Raw genomic sequence first — 20,283 nt, 5'->3', positions numbered from 1 at the left:
TATGTACTAATCAAGAATATTATCATATAGAGCATTTGTTTAATTTGGTCATTTTAACTTGAGACTTGTTAGATACGTAAAACTCAAAATATCAATAGTCATTTTGCACCTAAGAGAAAGTAAGTTAAAATCTACATCATGTAAACAATTGTAATGGATACATTTCAATGCTATGTGATATGCGGTATATTATGTTCCATAATTGTTGCCACATTTTCATGAAATAGATAATAACCTGTGTAATGACCTGCTGTATAATGCCATTTAAACATAGTATATTAAAATGTTAAGCTTTTCTATGATGATGAAAGACAAAGGGCTTTTACATGTGTGCAATGTCATATTTAGTCACCTGTAGTCTTAGCCTCATGTTCTGTCATGTGCACTCTTCTTCTGGCCACAAAGTTCCATATTTTCATTAGATATCTCCTCTGTGACACATGATGTATGAAGGTATAGTTAATGGATTGAGAAATATTCATATTATTATGTGCTTAAAATGGGATGTTTTTACTGAATAGTCTTTGAATATACAGTACATGGTTGGTTGTTTGCAGTCAAACAGACTCATCTTGTGAATGTGGACACATTTATTGACGAGACCAAATCTCTTTAGTGAAAACTAGACTGGTTTACAAGACAAGGTCACACAGTACTAGTAGAGACAATGAGAAATAAAACTAGATATTGCAGCATTTATTGTATGTACTCTATTTATATGAGTTAGGAGTGCCAATATTTTTGCCATCTATGTTCAGAGAAGGGACATTATTTAAAAAAGTATTTTTATTACAGGAAGGGTAAGTAGTTTCTCTGCATGAGTAGATGATTTGATAACAGTCTCTTTTTTTTTGTACGCATGCCAACAAAGGTAGCTAACATGTTCTCCAATGTTGTGGTGTAACATGTGGTGCCTCTACATCTATCTTACAATTAGAGGTCACCTGTAGTTATGTTGTCATTTGCTACAAACCCCTTCCCTTTTTGATTTGTAGTGCATGATGGGACTATGGGATTCATGCAGTTCAGTAAATGAAAAAAATGCGCATTCATGTTTTTGAGTCCTATTTATCAGCATTGGAACTATAAACAGTGATGAGCACTGAAAACTAATCTAGAATAATACATACATCCAGTTAAATGCAAGAAATTGGCCACTTCATGTTTTCTCCATTATGAAAGAAAAATTTACTGTTTTTATATTTTGCCAAAGCCCCATGAGTGTCCAGTCCTTATTTGATGTTGGGTGTTTATGGCCCTTGGCAGACTTATAACAGATATTTCATGAAGAATGAATGATACAATAGATATGAAAGAGTGTGGAGGCAGTTATAAAAATACACAGTGGACATAATATTTATATCACAGTTAGTAATGAAAGATTTTTTCTCCGTATCGTTCTGTGTTATCATAATGCTATTTATGATAATGAAGGAACCTCAAATATATCACAAAATGTATTTTCAGTGATCTAAAAACTTTGCTCTCAACACTATGTGGTTGTACACTATTGCTGAAAATATAACAGGTGGAGTAAGTTTAGAGACTTGATGAACATAGAATTTAGGAAAAAGATAGGACACAGTAAAGAACATTGGATTAGATGACGTCTATTTAAGCTTGGACTCTCAGGCCTCCCAGGAGACAGGAAGATCTATAGTTTATTCCCACTGATCCTTGTATGGCCATATTGTGGCTCTGTAGGATGTCAAAAGCACAAAGGCAGCCAGCTGCATTGTCACACTGCAAATGAAGAAGTTATCTGAGTGACAGCATTCAGAGACTGGATTTGTCACAGGATGGTTTGTATCTACATAATGCATCGCTGTGTCTTTGAGGACCAAAATATTATACACCAATTTTTACAACAATGTATTAATTATAGTGTAAAACTCTGGATTGTACACTGCACCCTGGATCTCTTGACAACAAAATTTGACTGAAAGTGTACTGAGTGGAGATGTGCATTTTTTATTTCTCACATATTTCTCATTTTCACACCTAGCTGATAACTTATAACTGTTTTTATCCCTATTGAATGTCCCTATTGTATGGTTTGTTCCAAATTAAAATTCTATTTAATGATGACCATGCTCTTTTAGCAGAAGCTTCAGTATTGTTAAAACATGACTCTGAAACTAATCCAAGTATTTTCAACAAACCAAAAAAGTTAAAACTAGCCTTCAAGCTATAAAGATTTGAATCTTATGTACTGAATTAATGTACTTGATCACTCAGTAGTTTAGGAAGTGTCATGGCAAGATTCAAAACATAAAGACACTAAATTAGGCATTTGATAGATCAAATCTACATATTAAAAAAACAGTTTTCAGAAGGATCTCATAGCAGCTTGTTTTATGGGGAGATGGAATGTGCTTGAAGGCAAACGAAGTCATGGCCTCATCAGGGCCTTGGCGATAAACATCCTATTCTTCATAAATCAAACTCATTACGGCTTCTGTTCCAGCTATGGTGATGCTAAAATTTTCCTTCACTTAAGTCTGATAACAATTTTCTGATTTTTTGATCTACTAGTTAATGAGAAAAACTGATTTCTAATAGAATGTAAAGATACAAAATAATATTAATCGCATCTCATTATAAAAGGATTTTCTCTTGAAATCTAATAAGAAAATAAAGCTGTTGTTTAAAGCTGTTATATAATTTACTAGATAGAATATTCCATTCTGTACATACACAGTAATGATCTGTAGTTTTTAACATTAGTCTCTCTCAAACGTCTCTATTTGAACTGAAGTCCTTTTCTTAGATGTAAGGTATCAAGTCATTTGAATGGGATCTAATATGCTGTAGTCGTGCCCCTTTAGGAATTTAAATATTATACTGACAATACTAATATGAAAACATCACATAGCACTATCGATGGCACAGACATCGAGTTATCGTCCTTGTATGCTACCTTGAGTTCACCTCATGCAGGAATGTTCAAAAACTACACAGCCTTACAAAATGCAGACTATGATTAATCTCTTTGCCCTGAAATATCCTCACACTGAGCATGGCATGATTTATGTGGATATTACTCTCCAAAGGAACACATCGCATCCACGGTAGCTGGCAAACTCCCAGAATATAAACCCTTGCTGAAGGGGTTCAGGTGGGACATAATTTAGGTGTGCTAATAATACACTATAGATTTTATTTTAATTACAAGTAAGACTAGATTTTGCATTCTGTCATGCCTGCAATTTGGTCATATATTAACTGTATAATGACATGGGTTTTAGTGTCAGTTTACGACAATCTCTGGTACTTAAATTCTCAATTACTCTTTAGATACCAGTGTTTATTTCTTATGAAACACATTTGAACATTTACAGTATGTAGTTAAACTACGTTGAAAAAGATTAAATATCGAGACAGTAACTGTAGTAGTGTGTCTTCTGCCTTCTATCCTTTTATATAAAATCATTACACACACACACACACACACACACACACACACACACACCAGCCTTTTCCCATTAGATTAAACTTGGTTAGTGTTATTACTACTCTTTACATAAATACATTGATGCCTTTTTATTATTGGCACTATTCTATAGAAAGTTAGTCTCTTATCTCTCTAGTGCATTTGCATTGGATCAGCTGGACAGGATAAGCCCAAGCTGCACAATTGACACAGCAAAAGAGAAACTAAGACTCAAAGAGAGCAAAACTTGTCAGACAAAGTGTTTCATTATCAGCCCAATCTTTTAAACACATATGCATAATGCAACTGGCTTGCAGTGGAAACCCCTGAACATCGAATGCCCTTCTTTCTCTGTATTGATGAATTCCCTTATCTCTCCCCACCAGTCACACCAAAAAGAAAAGACATGGCTAGGCTTTTGTGTGCCTCACAGAGCCCCAGTTTTGTTTCACAGAGTTTTCTCTGCCTCACTTGACACACCACAATTTTTGAACCCCCACCACCACCACAAAGCATTATAGTATTCCCCTGCTATTATTCTCTAACCAGATTCCCTGTGTTTGTTTTTTGATGGGGTGGTGGAAGTGGGATAAGGTGGGGGTGAGGTCTCAAGAGAAGAGGCTGCAAGCAAGGTTTGTTGTGTTGTGTCAGGGGTTTTGGTTTCAAATCATTCAGATAGCAATTGGCCAATGCTGATATTAATAAGATACTAGAAATTCAGTACTCAAAGTACCATTTGCCCACAATCAAGTCTCCGTTCCCATCACTTTCCCCTCCTTTATTCTGTGGGATTCGACAAATAATCTCAACTGACTCCTTCCAAAGAGTACGAATTCCACTGAAGCTTCTAAACAACTAATAAAATAATAAGATCAGGCCCAGCTCATCTATCACCCTTCTGCTCAAAGAGACACACTGGGGCTTCATGTGAAGGTCTCACAGGTCTCACATTGTTCCTAATTGAATTTAACCTAATAAGCATGGAAACAAAATAAAAAACTCGCCACCATTATTGAATTGAATTTCTTTCTTTGTCTCCTGTTTAACATTTGTGACTTCAGTCTATAAGATTTTTAATTTATAGATCACAAATAAATGTCTACAATATGAAATAAGGACAATGTATAGTCATACCATCAAAAAAGGTTGTACTAGGATGAGTGGCACAAATCCTTATAAATATGCTGCAGGGTTTATTTATTTATCATCTCTGTAGACATGTATGCATTTTGAATAAAATCAGGATTTTATTTTACTGTATTAAAATCATAATGAACATGCATCTGCAAACAGAAATCACATCAGTGTCCTGTTTTTTGCCCTTCAGCCTTTGGCCCCTCTCTGTAGCAGCACTGGTATCCATTGGCATTAAGAATGGCATGCCATAGGGTAATGCCACACAGGAGAATACATGCCTGTGTATAGAAAAAAAATCTCTCAATCAAGTGAACACCTGGGTGGCCAATTAGCTGTAAGAAAAAAATCCTAGGTGTCATCAACCATCGTAAGAGGAAGCACATTTTGTGACTCTTGTATGTTCAGCAAATTTTACTTTCTCTTTTATTTGCTTTCATTCATGGTCTGTCACCATTATTTGAATACAAAATGAAGGCTTGGTGCACTACCGCTCTCAGTGTTCATCACAAAAAAGTACCGTATTCTCCATTTTCTCTGCAGTTTGCAAAGAATCCACCAGGAATACTTGCAATTATTGAAATGCACCACAAGTGTGTGGCTAATTCTCAGCAGATGAAACTTGCCGACCCTAGAACAACACCACCATGCTCAGCCATGGGGCAGTCCTCCATTCTGCACTATGGATCGTTCAAATGAGGTCAGGTCTCCAGCATTATGACTGCACGACGAGTCCCTGAGGCTCGGTACGGCTCTAATTAAGAAACCTGTGAGAGCCTGTACTCATCCTGAGTTGCCGGAGGTTGGAGCAGAGGAAGGATAAGATATGCCCTCACACCAAATAAAGAGCAGAGCAGAGAGAAGAAGCTGGAGATGATCCAAAAAACATGAAGTTAATGGAGATGCAAACTAAATTATGGTTGCATGGGTGAATAGTGAAGTGTTTTGGGGATTATTATTTAGTAAATAAATCAAGGATAAATGCTGCACCAGTTAATTGAAATATGTTATGGAATGCAATATACTGATATATTCATGGATACACATGGCCTTGTGATAGGCAGGCGCTCGACTCAAGCCTGGCTGCATTTCAGAGGAGAGGGAGCATGTGCAGTCATTTTTAATGATGGGGGTCTCTTCAGTTTGAGATGGAATTGTGCCGGACTAATTTGTGTGTGCAGGGACGTACGTGCTCGGAGTGGGGCTGCATGCACGAGGAGGGCTTTGTGTCTGAGGCCACGACTGAGGTCAACCTCGTGGGGCTCCGCTTCGGGACTCCAACAAAAGCCATGGCAGGATAATCCACCCGAGGACAAAGTGTGTGATTAGCATGTGAAAGCGGCCTGGTTCTGGCTCGGCAGTCAGGAGAGGCAGAGGGAGAGGAGTGCTGGTCTACAAGGCCTGTAGACTCTTTGAGAAGAGACTTTAGATGCACAGATCAATGCAACAGAGCGCAAACAAAAGAGTCCGATTGTGCTGCTGTTGATATAAGACAGTGTGCTGGTTTACGCTGGTTTTTGCATAAAGATTTGCTTTATGTGAAATGAGAGAATGTAGATCAAGCTAGGTATAAAAGTGTGTGTGTGTGTGTGTGTGTGTGTGTGTGTGTGCGTGTGTGTGCGTGCGCGTGCGTGCGTGTGCGTGTGCGTGTGCGTGTGCGTGTGTGTGTGTGTGTGTGTGTGAGGGAGCATTTGGGCAATGCGAGCAATAGGATCTATGGCAAATCCCAAATCCTGTTGTGATGACTAAACTGCCTATTGAGGAGTTGCAGTCCTAAGCTCCCAGCATGTAGATTTTCGTCCTTTTCACAAATTCTCAGTGTCCTGCAAATGAAGAGGATGAGCCCAGCTCTTCTGTGTAAACCCTCTCCCCCCAGTCCTCCGCTTTAGAGCATTTGTTTTGTCTGGAAAGCAGACTCCTCCTGCTAAATCTCTTCTTCTCCATGTCTGGACTTTGGATGGTTTAAGAAGAAGGATAGCTTCAGATGCTCCACTTCAGCCTTCTCACTCTTACGCTATCACCACTTACGCTAAAAAAATTCACACAAGCATGTATATGCTGTGTTTGTAATGCATTAGTAACCTGCAAATAATTACTGCTTTGTCTTAACTCTGTGGCCTCAGAGGTCAACTAAGAGGTCAGGAGTTCAGCATGCTGCCACACTCACCCAAAACATTTACACACACTTTTGTATGTGATACTGCTCTTTTGTTTCAATCGTGTGTGCTTATTGCCTTGTTATATTTTACAAGCCTATTGTTTCCTGGACAAGACTATGGAGAGGGAGCCCAATTTCCCTCTGTGCTGTCTCTAATTTAGTGGGGTGTAAGTCAGGTCAAAGCTGTAAGTAAGACATCTGTATCATGGGGTACAATGCACTACCTTTGTCATTAATGAATACCTATAAGATCCCGTAGCAACTGATGCAAGAGAGCCAGCTAGAGGAAAAGCACCAGATTTCAAACGACAGTGTGGTCAGATGACTCCAGGACATATCATCACCATCATGGAGGAAAAACCAATTCAGTTATAAAAAATACTGTCTTCAGTTCTCATTGCCCACATGTTTTACAAGCAAACATTAAAATGGATTTATCCAGTTCTGCAATGCATATATATGCATTTGAATTGCAAACTATAGAGTTTACCTATGAAATATGAAAATCAAAACAATACCTATGCTTTAACATTACAGCTAAGATAATAGAAATAGATAAAGAACATGATTATGAATTGCTTGAAAGATTACCCAACCTACCTTTAATTAATTGTGAGACCATTAACCATATAACTAAATAGCAAAACTTTAAATAAACTTGCTAATCTACAATGTGTAGCTTTCCAGATTAGCACGCTTAGATGTTACTTCTCAGTGCTCTTATAAACCTACATACCAACAACTGAAATTCATAGACTTAATTCCTTTTGCTTTATCTTCATTCGAAGTTGCATGAATTCTCTTCTCGCAAATTTATTATTTGTCTGTTTGAGAGTCCAAATGAATGTGATGCATACTATGGCCATGGGCAAAAAACAAGAATTAAGCCAAATATAGTCACCCAAGTCCCTTGCCTCTGCGCTCTCACCTTGGAGATGAGGCTACATATTCATCCTCTCTACCTCAGGGAGCTGAGGTGGCAACAGAATGGATTTCTTAACTAGAAGAGATCATCCATCTTGAGTGTGTGTGTGAGTGTGTGTGTGTTTTGTTGTTGTTAGGTGAATAAAGATTTAAATGTGTGTGAATCAGCAGCAGATTTGAGTTAAGGAAGCTAGCAATTAGGTTATAAAGTTCTGGTCTGCAAGCCAGTGTGTGTTGCAGCGTGTGTTAATTAAAATAAGTTATATTATATAATATATATAATAATTCTAAGTTAATAAAACAGTTTGGCTGGTGCTGAAGTAATAGTTTAAAAAGATATCAGTTTTTTAGACCTGTCTATGTAAAGGTATTATGAGACATTCAGGAGTTTACTTCATGTACTTTGGAATTCATATTATAAAGTGCAAATAAAATACAAATTCCTTTATACATATTTCTTTGCTTTACTCTTGGATATTTAGGTAACAGTTCCCTCTTGTGGCAGTGCAGGTTTGAAGTTACTGGAGTTCACATTTCACTTGTCCTGTATAAGTTTCCTCTAGATTCTCTAAATCCAATACCTAAAAATATACTAGAACAATTGTCTAGGCAGCACAACCCTGAGGATAACACTGTCACCTTTAAAGATGAATGAATGACTAAGGTTTCATATTTAATACATATGTCTATTAGTAGTACACAGATTAGATGTTGTTTATGGTCCACAAAGGTTCAGAAATGTATAGTGTACAGTACAGTATACAGTATATACTGTATACTTATGTATATATACACACTGTGTTACTGTATACAGTGACCGCTTTGCAATAGACGGGTTTGTGGTGTATCCGGAACACCCAGGGTGAGATAATCTGTTACACTCGGGTCAAACTTCGGTCAAACCAGTCTCAAATCAGACAATTTATTTGGCCAGTCGAACTGCTGACATGTTTTTAGGAGGTTGGGTGTAACTGGGAAAAAGATACAATACAATCCTGAGATCAGGAAAGGACCCAGGAGCCAAATTTAGACTTTTTTAGGAGCTAATGATTTTATTACATAATTAATGTAAATTACATAACTGACAGATTTAACATGATCAGTTACAGATTTTCTTGAACTTTTCTAGATTTTTTTACACAACAGCAATACCGCAGCTTTTTCTTTCTTTCTTTCTTTCTTTCTTTCTTTCTTTCTTTCTTTCTCTTTTTTCATTCATTCATTCATTCTTTCTTTCTTTCTTTCTTTCTTTCTTCTGCACTTTATTTACAATAGACATACTGTTACACTGTTACATCCTATTTTCTCTATTTCTTATGCCACAGACAGTAGAAAAGCATCTCAACATGCAGTTTTTAAATGATGAATTTTATTATTAAGATAAAACAAAATCCAAACCCTCATGGCCCTGTGTGAAAAAGTGTTTGCTTTAAAAAAAAATCAGGAAGGGCCAAACACTTTTTCACACCACTGTATATATGTATATGAAAAGTCATTGTGGTTTTGGTGCCTAGACATTTTACAAGGAATTTGTTTTAGTGGCATACACTTAGGGATAGTTATATACTATTTTAAACTTTAATTGTGTATATTCATTTAATTATTATCCTTATTTTTTCTAAATAATATATTTACTTCTTTTTTTTCTCTTTTCTGTTTCCATACTTCTGTAAATCTGTAGAGCTGGGCTAGTTTGGTTTGGAGGAGTGTTGGAGTCTACAAACAGGATCCGAACTGTAGTCCCTGATTTATCCAGGTGTTGCAGGATTTAGGGACTGGAGATCTGCTTTAGAGACTGGTTAAGACTTTTCCAAGCACAATGCAAGTCAGTATCACATTGAGATCTTCAAAAATGGCATATGCATTTAATAACATCACTTCATTGAATGAAGTTCAACCTGATTGATTTTTGAGGTGAAAGTTGCTGAACGACGAGAGAGAAAACCGATATGATGCTCTGCAAAGGTTAACAGATATACATTTACATTTACGGCATTTAGCAGACACCCTTATCCAGAGTGACTTACAACTGAGCAACTGAGGGTTAAGGGCCTTGCTCAGGGGCCCAGCAGTGGCAGCTTGGTGGACCTGGGGTGTGAACTCATGACCTTCTGATCAGTAGCCCAACACCTTAACCACTGAGCTACCACATCCCCTTCATATAACCTTCACATATAAACTTCACATTAACCCGACTTCATTTTGGACACATGTTGAGTCAGAGGATTTTAAATACAAAAGGTGTTTTCAGGAAAGTCCTTCAAACTCATCTTGATGGAGTTATATGTTACATCTCAGCACAAAGCGTAAATGAGATGATGTGGTATCAGATTTCTGTGTTTGTGCACTGTGTACAGTACACTGCATCCTTCTATGTGACAAATAAAATTAGAATTTGAGGTCATGTTCATGAGCAACGTCTGAAAGCTACATAGTGCCACCTTGTGTCAGAGCTGAGGTGCGTTTTCTTTGTTGAATTATGACCTGTATAAACAGGGATGTGTAGAAACATACTGATTGCACTCTGGACATGAATCATAGTCATACATTAATCTGGCAAATAAAAACTCTACAAAAAAGCTACTATACATTTAAATCTTTTATTTTTTTCTAGAAATCTAAACGCACATTGGCTTTGATACTAAAACATTTATTGGTCAAACGTCAGTCTTTTTGTGTGTGTGTGTATTCAGCAGCTGTCTTCCTCTAAAATGTCTGAATGTTCTTCCCAGAACAAATCTCCAATTATATCACAATTAAGAGCTGTAACTTTTCTTCTGCTCCGCGTAAAAGTGACCTCTTTTTCTCCTTCCTTGGGCAATGAGATTGTTTTAGTTGACGTTTCATCAACCTGTATGGTGTTTATGTAGAAAAATAACTAAATTAATGAATAAATGAATGCATTAAAAATGATCAAGCTTTCTATTACTGCTACTCACCTTTTCCCAAATCAGTGTGGTGCCTTTTCTGTGTAGAGCTGATTCATTGTTGTAATTTATATTAAACTCTGAAAACAGCATTTCATTCTTATCTGCAGACAAACTTCCCTGAAACATCATAAAAAAAAAAAATATTGATAGTAATATTTAGCAATTGATGAGTCAAAAATAAAAAGATTAAAACTGCATTAGCTTGAAATGCAACAGCATGATGCAACAACCACAAATTTATACATAGTCCTATGAATTATGTGAAGAAAACAATACATCTCCTTCCAAATGATTCATTAAGACGTGTTCTTTTGTACCAATAAATTCAACTGGCTTGGCTGTAATCATACATTTAGTCTCTCCTCTGCTTGAGTTGTAGAGAGTCCACCCTTTTGCACCAGCGTCCAAAAAGCAGTGTTGTACAAGTTATTAATGTGACCTGCAGGTTAAATGGAAAAATGATGATTAATAACAAGAATAAAGGAATATCCATTATTCCTCTTATCCATCAACGGCTATATATCCAAATCTTTATCTTCGGCATCTGCCTGTTGATCGGAGAATTCATTACCTTAAATATACATGTTTAATTCTATTTCAGCTTTTTTGACAGAGAAACATGAGTTTGCAATAAAAAAGCTCACTCACAGTCTGCCTGTCTCCAGCTTAAGTAATCTTTTAGATTACGGTTGGTCGGATATAAGACAACTCTGCCATCAAAGCCCGGAGGGTAGAGCAGCGGCTGCTCTCCAAAATACTCCTTCCAGTAAAACACATAGCTGGAGGAGAACTGTGATGCCACATGGGTCATCAGTTTACTGTGGGAAGAGAACAGAGGAAGTGCATTGAAGGTTGGACAAATAATACATTTACATTTCATTTACATTTCTGGCATTTAGCAGACACCCTTATCCAGAGTGACTTCCAATTTTTATAGCTGAGCAATTGAGGGTTAAGGGCCTTGCTCAGGGGCCCAGCAGTGGCAGCTTGATTGACCTGAGATTCAAACTCCTTCCGATCAGTCGTTAATAAATACCTTAACCACTAAGCTACCAAATCCCCACACATTTATAAGCTAGCCCAGTGGGCAAGAAAAACTCTGCTGACTAGGCTAAAAAGTAGCAGCTAAAGTAATGTAATTTTATACAACTTTTCCATGCATGATAATATGTCTAATAGAAACTTTTTCTACTATCAGTGTATTATGTGATGCTAGTGAAGAACTAAAATACATCACTCAACTACGACTGCAGTAAATACATATTATTGTATTAAACACCGCAATACATGAACATTGTTTTTTTTTTCCAGTTCACTCTACATTTTTGCTAGTTCAGTTCAGAACTGTTATATGTTTTGACATGATTCGTTGTGGCTTCCCGTAACGGGAAAACCAAAAGAAGAAGAGATCAGAAAAGTTTCGTGTCATTTTAGGATTTTATTTTACCTTCCTCTTCTTTTGAACCAGTTGGATGATCTCTTAAATACAAAGCTGAACTCATCACTCTGCCCATAAGCTATAGCAATGTCCTCCAGATCCTCCATGACAGAGCGAGCACTGCGGGCCATCAGGCCTAAAGCTCTATCGTCATTGGGTTTCATAAAGTTGTGTTGCTCAGCAAACCTGAAAGCAAAGAGTCATTCATAATCAACAAAAATATCCTCATGACAGAGATGATTAATTATACTGTATCCATGTGAATATATAAAACATTAAATTATAAAAATACAGAGAATTCAGACAGCATTCATGCTGAAGAGTTGCAGCTGGGTTCCTAAGTGACACCAAAATGGCATTAATTTGTGACAACCCCAGTCCTTGAATAGCCAAAAGATGTATGGGGTCACAATCCCTAGTTTGGCATCGCCTGTGACAAAGCTCCTGATAAACTGCTCACAGCATCAGGCAGGCTACAATCGCTAACTGTGGCCTACATGGAGAAATATTAAGTAAATTCATTCAGAACCTCCGTTCATATCGGCGGCAACTACAGAAGAGCTCAGTAGAAAATGTCAGCTCAAATATAAAGAATCGACTCCCAAACAGCATGTTACAATATTAAGTATTGTGAGCCATAAAATGTTATTTTTGTCTAACTATGACTAAATGGTGGGTGAGTACGTGAGTGAGTGAGTGAATGAGCGAGCGCATTTGATACATCTCCACAAACGCCTCATACACGAGAGTCGCGACTCAATGAGCCGACTCAATGAGCCGACTCAATGAGCCGACTCAATGAGCCGACTCAATGAGCCGACTCAATGAGCCGACTCAATGAGCCGACTCAATGAGCCGACTCAATGAGCCGACTCAATGAGCCGACTCAATGAGCCATCACGAGCGAGCAGTGAGGCGTTCACTTCTTAATTAACCACTGTCGCATGTTATAACGAAAGAGTACAATTTACTCGAAACGAAATGTCACTTACTTGTGAAAATTGCGGCCATCCAACCGAATGACGATGTAGCAGTTCCGTAAACACGTGTCATCGGTCTCAAAGCTGCGAACGTACTCAAACTTACTCTTCGCCATAACACAGCTTGTGCAAAACAGAGCCGAAGGTTTACTGCTTCTTTTCGCTAAATTTCCAAACAACGCAAAGATCTGACTCAGCATGGGACTTTAAGAGGGATTAGAAAAGTGAAGAATCCTTCAAAGCTCGTGGTAACCTTCAGTACCGTAGTTCATCTAGATAACTAGACATTTAACACGCTTTAGTTAAACGATGACATCGTTATTGTTAAAGCTCAGTTTCAGACTGGACCCTAAACTGAGATTTGGGACCCTCAAATAATCACGTAATGATTACACCGTGGTGTAATTTGTATTGGTCCGTCAGCCTGTGCGTTCGTACTAAAACGAGGATCTTAAAATATTCGTTCCGCCATGTGCCTCCTGCAATGCGTATATATTTTAGATTGTGTATAGCCTTAAATGATTTTAAACTTGCATTGATTATTAATTAAAAATAACTCAGTTAGTGTATCACAAAAGACGAGTAGCCTTTGTATTCTCTTTTGCCATGAAAAAGGCTTTGCTTAATAGAAAAAATATAAAGGAAATGTTCATATTAAATGTAAATAGGAATCAGTGCAGGTGTTCAAACTAAAATCACACAAGGCAACATGCTGGATTTACACAAACAAGTTCACAACACATGTTTCTAGACATTAATTCAATCGATCTTTAATAAAGTCAAAATGTTATATAAGCATCACTTTATATCCAATCTATACTTCTCTGTATAAATAACATCTAAACATAAAAGTATATATGTTTACAATAATACATTTGAAGGGTTTTTGTAGCTACATGAATGCAAACTAACAAGCATGGATTGTAAAAGTTATATGAGAGGTTAGGTACACATTTTCTTCAGCATCTCCCATCTTTCATGATCAAGATGTCTGTGTTGGTTTGCCTAAAATCATACAGTCAGTCAGTATTGTGGCACTGCAACATCATTACATAATTTCCAGACAAGTGACTTTGATCAATAAAGACAAAAATTTGTGAACAATAAAAAGAACCGTTTTTTTTTTTGTTTAGACACTACTTACATTTTATAATAAATCTAGTAGATTCCAGTGTTATGTGTGATTATACTCACAGGCGATGTACACATAGAGCACACTCATTGACATAGGTGATGCCATCACTTCCACAGACTGGATCGTAGTTAAGAGGGCATGCCTGAGTCAAACTCAGTACCCCACATGTTGGCTATGAAATTGAAACATAAGACTTTAGAGATAACAGTGAGTCATAAATTAGTAACTATGCGTTGATAGCTGGCAAACATATATTACCATTCGGTACCTTGTTGACTTGTCTTCTGCATCTGGAAAATAATTATGTAATTACATAAGGCCAGATTACAAAATATGATTTTGAGAAAGTGAATAGGTTTAGAACAATAATCACTATTTGAGATTAATACTGAATTGCTGAGAGGCATATTATTTAAAAAGAATTGTTTAAATATTATATTTGTATTGGACATATTTTTATTAACATACATTCCCACCTTAAGTTATTAAACCTTAGGTTATTATTAACCTTAAATTTTAAGTTAAATATAAAATCATCATCAACAATTTATCATTATACACAGACTTACCCACAGAAAAGATGAAAATCAGGAACATCAGTAACAACACGGTTTTTGTCATGTTGACAAAATATTGATGTGAGATCTTGAGGTCTTGAGGTTCTGACTGATTATGCTTGCTGTGTTGGATTATATCCCAGATACTTCAAGAGTTTGCCTTTTCATAAATAAAACAGCCGAAGCCGAAGGTGTGATGCTGACCACCTGTTGTAGGTTATTTATCTCTGATGGGACAGAGGTGCTGATATTTTAACACCCTGGGGAACCCCCCCTATCTCTCTATTGTCCATCTCTTTATTATGGGATGAACATTCTGTCTGGCCAGAAAATTGCTGACCACAATCCAAAATGCAGTGGTGTAAATAACATCCCCAAAAATAGTTTAGGCAAGTGATTTCTGCAAACCTACATACAGTGTATCAGCTCTAGTATTCATGATCAGATGCTTTAAAAGCCTTTTTGTGCATGCTTATTCAGGATCACACTTTCTCACACAATTTTTTCTGAACAGGATTCCAACCTTCTTGGACATGTTTGTGTTTTCCCTCCTATATTATTAGCTAATTAGTTGAAGTGTGTGTGTAAGAGCAGATAAACACTAAATGTGCAAAGAAGCTTTTACAGGACCAAAGTTATAAACTTGTGTAATGTAATGTAGAATACTTGTGTTTGTGTTATTATACATATATATTGACTTCTCGGCTTCCGTATTTTTCCTACTCTGACTGTGTTAATTGTCAAATCTCATTAAACTGGTGCTAAAACATTATTAGTGTAAATGATTTATTAACCAGAGATATTAAATGCTTTGTTGTAGTTTAAAGGTTGATTACGAAGTTATCCAGGTTACAGTTTCATTATAAACAGTTTTAAGGCTGCTATTTTTAGCACACTATTTAGTGCCCTAGTAAGAGGATTGGAACGAAGCTGAGGTGAAAGGCACGAGCGCTTTCAGTAGGCAGGTTTTCGGTGCTTCTCTTGTGTATAGTCATGTTTAAACTACGAAATGCGCTTCGAAGGGCGATCTTTCAAGCCGACAACTTCATCTTTTGCAAAACTGGAAGCGAGGTTTGTTGATAATACCGTGTTTTTTATTGCTTGACCTCAGGATTGTGTGCGCGCCCGCGACTGCACATGGCTTTATAAACAACACAGGTTTAAAGTCACATGGAGAAGCTTTTTATTATCTTTTATCACGACAACCCAAAAATCAACTAGGCGTGTCAGGGTGGAGAAGGAAAAACAACAGCATCGTTCCTAAGTTGGCTTTAATGTCGATTTGGACGAGCAACAAACATGACTGGTGTTTTAAACCAACCCTGATAGTGTGGAGATTCTGTGCAGAATTTCTGACAGCATTTCCTCTTTAGGTGTAAAGACATTATGGCGTTTTGTTCCTCTTTGTAAATGTCCAAGAGAAAGTATTCTGAAATAACAGAAAGCCTGAACTTTGTACTTATAATGAAGGCACTGTGGGAGGCCCAGAGATGTGTAGGTTTATAATTAACATGACAGGAAGTTTCATGTGGTGTTTTACTGAACTTAGACTTGACTCAGTACCTGACTACAATAAGCACACGATTTATTTTATTTATTTATTTATTTATACATTCATCACCAGTAACCCCTTTTAGTCTGGTTAGTGTCGTGTTGGAACTGGGAACTTGAAGTAATTTACTTGAAGTAATTTATACCTGTCCCTTAGTGACCGTTGTTTTCGGATTGTGTAGGAAACCCTTCCACAATCCCACTAAGGAACAGTGTTGTATAAAGTACTAGAAAGCAATACTTGAGTAAAAAGTACAAGTATCGTACTAGAAAAATACTTTGGTAGAAGTGAAAGTTACCTTTTAGAATATTACTCAAGTAAAAGTCTTAAAGTATCTGATATATACTGTACTTAAGTATCAAAAATAATTTTCTGATATTTAATGTACTTAAGTATTTGAAGTAAAAGTAAAAATAAAATTTCAGTGATTTTCGGTAGGCATAAGATTAGGGGCGGTTCTAGGATTTCATCTTTAGGGGGTTTAGCCCTCAGTGAGAATTTAAAACAAGAAGAGTTTTATATTATATGACTACATAGTAAGCCAAAAGTTATGGCATTATTTAAAATGGCAAAAGTGAACACCAAAATTTTATGCATGATGCCAGTCTTGAATCAAATCAGTTCATGTATGTGTGCTTTCTCTACAAACAGTGTGTCCAATGAATCCAGTCATTAATAATAAATATTCACAAGACAAAGACCAAATCAATAAATGTTATTTTTATTTAGTATTGAATGGATTGTTTGCATTAATATTTTGTATATATAAGAATAGTGACATTTCACTGCTTTTGGTTGCCGTCTTTGCGGCTTTCAGCCGATTAACGTTATAGATAAATGCCTCCAGCTCTGACTGCGCGTGCACGCTGCGCGTGCCTGTGCTTCTCCGTAGAGCGTGCGGAGCGTAATGCAATCTAAGAGCAGTGATTCGCCAAATCTCCCTTATTGCAGTCGCACACATTTCTTCTGATTTTATTTTGTAGTAACGAGTAACGAAGATGCTTAGTGGAAATATGGCGGAGTAAAAGTATACATTTTATCTAGGAAATATAGCGGAGTAAAAGTGAAAGTTGACATAAATTTAAATAGCGAAGTAAAGTACAGATACGTGAAATTTGTACTCCGTTACATTACAACACTGCTAAGGAATGTGTTCTAGTTTGCATGGGTTACTTTGAAAACACAAGATCAACTATCAGATTAGAGTCACTAGTCCAACTACCAGCATGCTTATGGAAGGTCAGAGGAAACCAGAGAACGTAGAGGACACCCCAAACATACATGTGGAAAAGAGTGAAACCCCAGATAGACAGTAATCTAAGCTCAGGTTTGAACAAGTGATCCTGGAGCTGTGAGGCAGCAACTCCACACCCTTTGCCACCATGTCACCACTGATGGTGTTTGTCTCAGTAATATCATGTGATTCTTTCCCTCAGCACTCCAGAGCCTCCATCTCAACTGGACCACAGCAACAACATGAAACTTTCTATGAATTTCGCACCTATTTCATCAAACCGCACCTGAATGCAGCCTTTCACAAGCTGACCAGCGAGAAGATCCATTTGCGCACTGCACATTCTGAGCTTGTGGGCTATTGGAGTGTGGAGTATGGTGGCCTTAATCAGGTCTTCCACATCTGGAAGTATGGTGAGAGCAATTTCAAAATGATAAGTGTGAGTTTTGCTATACTCAGTACCAAACATTTTTAATGATCTCACATTTATTTTAGAAAGCTATGCTCAGCGGGCAGCGGTCCGGGCAGCGCTAGCACAGGATCCCAACTGGATGGAGCAGTACATCTCTAAAGCTATGCCCATGCTGAGCTCCCAGGATAATGAAGTTACATATTTGGTGCCTTGGAGCAAGATCCAGAAGCCACCTAAAGAAGGAGGCAAGAATATACTTTTACAATTTAAAATTTTTTTTTGTTTGTTTTGTTTTTTTTAAACTGTTGGCAATTTATCATATGTTTAATCTTTAGATTATGTTTGTACGGTGAAATACCGAACTCTGTCTTTATGTAGAATGTAGAGGTGTAAAATAGCTGACCAATTTTAACCGCGGTTAAGATGAAGGTTTTTGTTTTGAAATTCAAAATCAAAACAAAATCTCTTATTTGAGAGGGCATGGTTTCTGAATGGAAAGGCAAATCAATGTTGGAAATTTATCAGTCATATGGTGAAAATACTCCTACTCTAAACACTCTGCATACTTATAGTTTGAGTTTTGTTTCCATCATCAGTAAATAAAGAGTTGTATGGTTTTCCTCAGGTGTGTATGAGCTGGCGTCATTACAGATGAAACCAGGAGGTCCAGCTGTGTGGGGTGAGAGTTTTCAGGGGGCAGTGGGCGCCCATGCAGCTCCAGGATATGCTCACCCTGTGGGTGTTTTCCACTCCGAGTTCGGACTGCTCAATAGATGTGAGTGTGATGTAGCAGTGATTAAATCTGTAGGCAAGATTTAGCTCATGAGGGCTCAATAAGCATGATATTTTAGCTTAAAGTCTTATATTTGCTTCCATTTTTTGAAAATATCTGTTTCTGTTAAAGGAGCAGTTTGTTATATTTAGAAACCTCTGCTGCATACAAGGCAAACTACAAATACAGTGAAAGCATTAATAAGGTGTTCATGTTTTTAATTGACTTCATCTTGCTGTTGAAAGATATGTAGCTTGGTTGCCTAAAAACCATTTAAACATTACAAGCTGCTTTTTTAAAACTGAAAATAGATTTTCTTTAGCAGTTATTTATTTAAAGCATATAAATGTTTGTTTCTGTAACGTATTGTTTTTATTTGTACTCCAGTGCATGTGATGTGGTGGTACGAGAGCGCAGATCATCGGGCAGCAGTAAGACACAAAGCCCACAGTGATGCTAGGGTTGTGTCTGCAGGTAACATCTATGTCCACAGAATGTCCTTACCTACTTCCTGACCTAACATGTAACAGCAAATCAGATTAACTCCTTACACGGTGAAATTCTATGTCACTAATTATTATATCACAATGTGATATAAAGCTTTCACACACGTCTTCGATTTTTGATTTGTACTTCCAGAGAACCTGTTCACTTTCTATAATGTGTTTGTGTGTTTTCTCCACAGTGCGACAGAGTGTGGCCTACTTGGAGTCGCAAAAAAACAAGCTGTTGTTTCCCTGCTCCTACTCACCTCTTAAATGAACACTTTAGAACTTTCCTAATACTACTGGTGATCACCTTTTATCATCCAATGATTAAATGAGTGCTGAGTGTAGCGCTGCACAACTCTCAGCTTATGTGGCAGGGATGTACTGGACTTCCTCAGTTTTGGTTACGTTTCTGTCTTAACACTATGAGCATGTATGAGATAGGCATCTACTTTATTGGTTTCTGAGTATGCATTCAGCATTTTATTCATGATGTTTCATTTTTAGCTGTAGTCATGGTCTATATGTCCTGAGACTTATAACATTTCTGTTACATAGTTCTGAAAACCGTATGATTCCTGAACTGAGCTATGTTTTTCGCTTGCGTGTATCTCAAGAATCATTTTGGTTCACCTCAAAAGTGCAAATAGAAAAATTTGTATCTAAAGATTCGAATTTGACTGCACAATACTGAGATTTTGACAGCTGGTATCAGATTACAAAATGTAAAGGGATAAAACTATCCTTACAATGAAAATCAAGGTTTATAGACATTTTTTCAGACTGTTTATCTTTACCACTGTTTCATAAACCCACTTCTTACAGAACACAATCACATAGTGACATTTGCTGGCATCTGTTTATCTCAGATCAACACACTCGCTGGTAGAATGTTAGCAAAAAAAAGATAGGCTTTCAGCATTAGTAGTCTTGTCATGCTGAGCAACACCAGACATATCTGTAAAGCTCCTAGTCATTTCTAACATTTAACGATGTTCAAATGCACTTAATTGAATCAGGGTGTGTGTAGACAATGCTCAAAATAAAAAATTCTTGCTATATGCTGGGTTTTTTTAATTTTTTGCATGATTACATTTTACGTCTCCTAAACATATCTCTATGCTTTAATTAAAACA

At 37.1% G+C, this 20,283-nt stretch overlaps 4 protein-coding genes across 4 annotated transcripts in view; 2 read left to right on the top strand and 2 right to left on the bottom strand.

The window, feature by feature from the left end:
• Positions 1 to 4,354, top strand: part of phrf1 (PHD and ring finger domains 1) — a 63,225-nt gene extending 58,871 nt beyond the window's left edge. The window contains exon 19 of the transcript XR_009649545.1: positions 4,344 to 4,354. The gene's annotated coding sequence lies outside the window, so the exon portion shown is untranslated. The remainder of the gene's footprint in view (positions 1 to 4,343) is intronic.
• thg1l (tRNA-histidine guanylyltransferase 1-like) overlaps positions 1 to 13,410 on the bottom strand; it is a 427,208-nt gene extending 413,798 nt beyond the window's left edge. Inside the window, exons 1-6 of the mRNA XM_060886644.1 lie at positions 13,010 to 13,410; positions 12,027 to 12,203; positions 11,228 to 11,397; positions 10,930 to 11,018; positions 10,589 to 10,696; positions 10,315 to 10,500 (exon numbers count right to left, since the gene is read on the bottom strand). Coding sequence (XP_060742627.1) covers positions 10,339 to 10,500; positions 10,589 to 10,696; positions 10,930 to 11,018; positions 11,228 to 11,397; positions 12,027 to 12,203; positions 13,010 to 13,197 — 894 coding nt within the window. The 5' untranslated portion in view covers positions 13,198 to 13,410 and the 3' untranslated portion in view covers positions 10,315 to 10,338. The remainder of the gene's footprint in view (positions 1 to 10,314; positions 10,501 to 10,588; positions 10,697 to 10,929; positions 11,019 to 11,227; positions 11,398 to 12,026; positions 12,204 to 13,009) is intronic.
• A 546-nt stretch (positions 13,411 to 13,956) lies between these two features.
• Positions 13,957 to 14,753, bottom strand: LOC132856896 (probable pancreatic secretory proteinase inhibitor). The gene is made up of 4 exons (XM_060886762.1): positions 14,702 to 14,753; positions 14,391 to 14,422; positions 14,192 to 14,304; positions 13,957 to 14,002 (listed from the first exon to the last, which is right to left on the bottom strand). The coding sequence occupies exons 1-4, from the start codon at positions 14,751 to 14,753 to the stop codon at positions 13,957 to 13,959; spliced, it is 243 nt and encodes an 80-aa protein (XP_060742745.1).
• An 847-nt stretch (positions 14,754 to 15,600) lies between these two features.
• On the top strand, positions 15,601 to 20,206 carry nipsnap3a (nipsnap homolog 3A (C. elegans)). The gene is made up of 6 exons (XM_060886761.1): positions 15,601 to 15,760; positions 17,678 to 17,888; positions 17,971 to 18,132; positions 18,513 to 18,662; positions 19,047 to 19,133; positions 19,345 to 20,206. Exons 1-6 carry the CDS (start codon positions 15,683 to 15,685, stop codon positions 19,419 to 19,421), a joined length of 765 nt encoding a protein of 254 aa, XP_060742744.1. The 5' UTR covers positions 15,601 to 15,682; the 3' UTR covers positions 19,422 to 20,206.
• Positions 20,207 to 20,283: the final 77 nt, after the last annotated feature.

This window comes from Tachysurus vachellii, chromosome 14 (assembly GCF_030014155.1).
Source record: "Tachysurus vachellii isolate PV-2020 chromosome 14, HZAU_Pvac_v1, whole genome shotgun sequence".
NCBI lineage: Eukaryota > Metazoa > Chordata > Actinopteri > Siluriformes > Bagridae > Tachysurus > Tachysurus vachellii.
Note: the sequence above shows the minus strand (reverse complement) of the source record. Positions and strands in the feature narration are given on the sequence as shown.

What these genes read in the sequence shown, in the direction of transcription:
- LOC132856896 (XM_060886762.1), bottom strand. Translation starts at nt 14,753, where the DNA reads ATGACAAAAACCGTGTTGTTACTGATGTTCCTGATTTTCATCTTTTCT. An exon ending in GATTTTCATCTTTTCTGTGG is followed by an intron (nt 14,423 to 14,701) that starts GTAAGTCTGTGT and finishes ATTATTTTCCAG; the next exon opens with ATGCAGAAGACAAGTCAACA. An exon ending in GCTCTATGTGTACATCGCCT is followed by an intron (nt 14,003 to 14,191) that starts GTGAGTATAATC and finishes GTATGATTTTAG; the next exon opens with GCAAACCAACACAGACATCT.
- nipsnap3a (XM_060886761.1), top strand. Translation starts at nt 15,683, where the DNA reads ATGTTTAAACTACGAAATGCGCTTCGAAGGGCGATCTTTCAAGCCGAC. An exon ending in TTTGCAAAACTGGAAGCGAG is followed by an intron (nt 15,761 to 17,677) that starts GTTTGTTGATAA and finishes TCTTTCCCTCAG; the next exon opens with CACTCCAGAGCCTCCATCTC. An exon ending in CTTCCACATCTGGAAGTATG is followed by an intron (nt 17,889 to 17,970) that starts GTGAGAGCAATT and finishes CATTTATTTTAG; the next exon opens with AAAGCTATGCTCAGCGGGCA.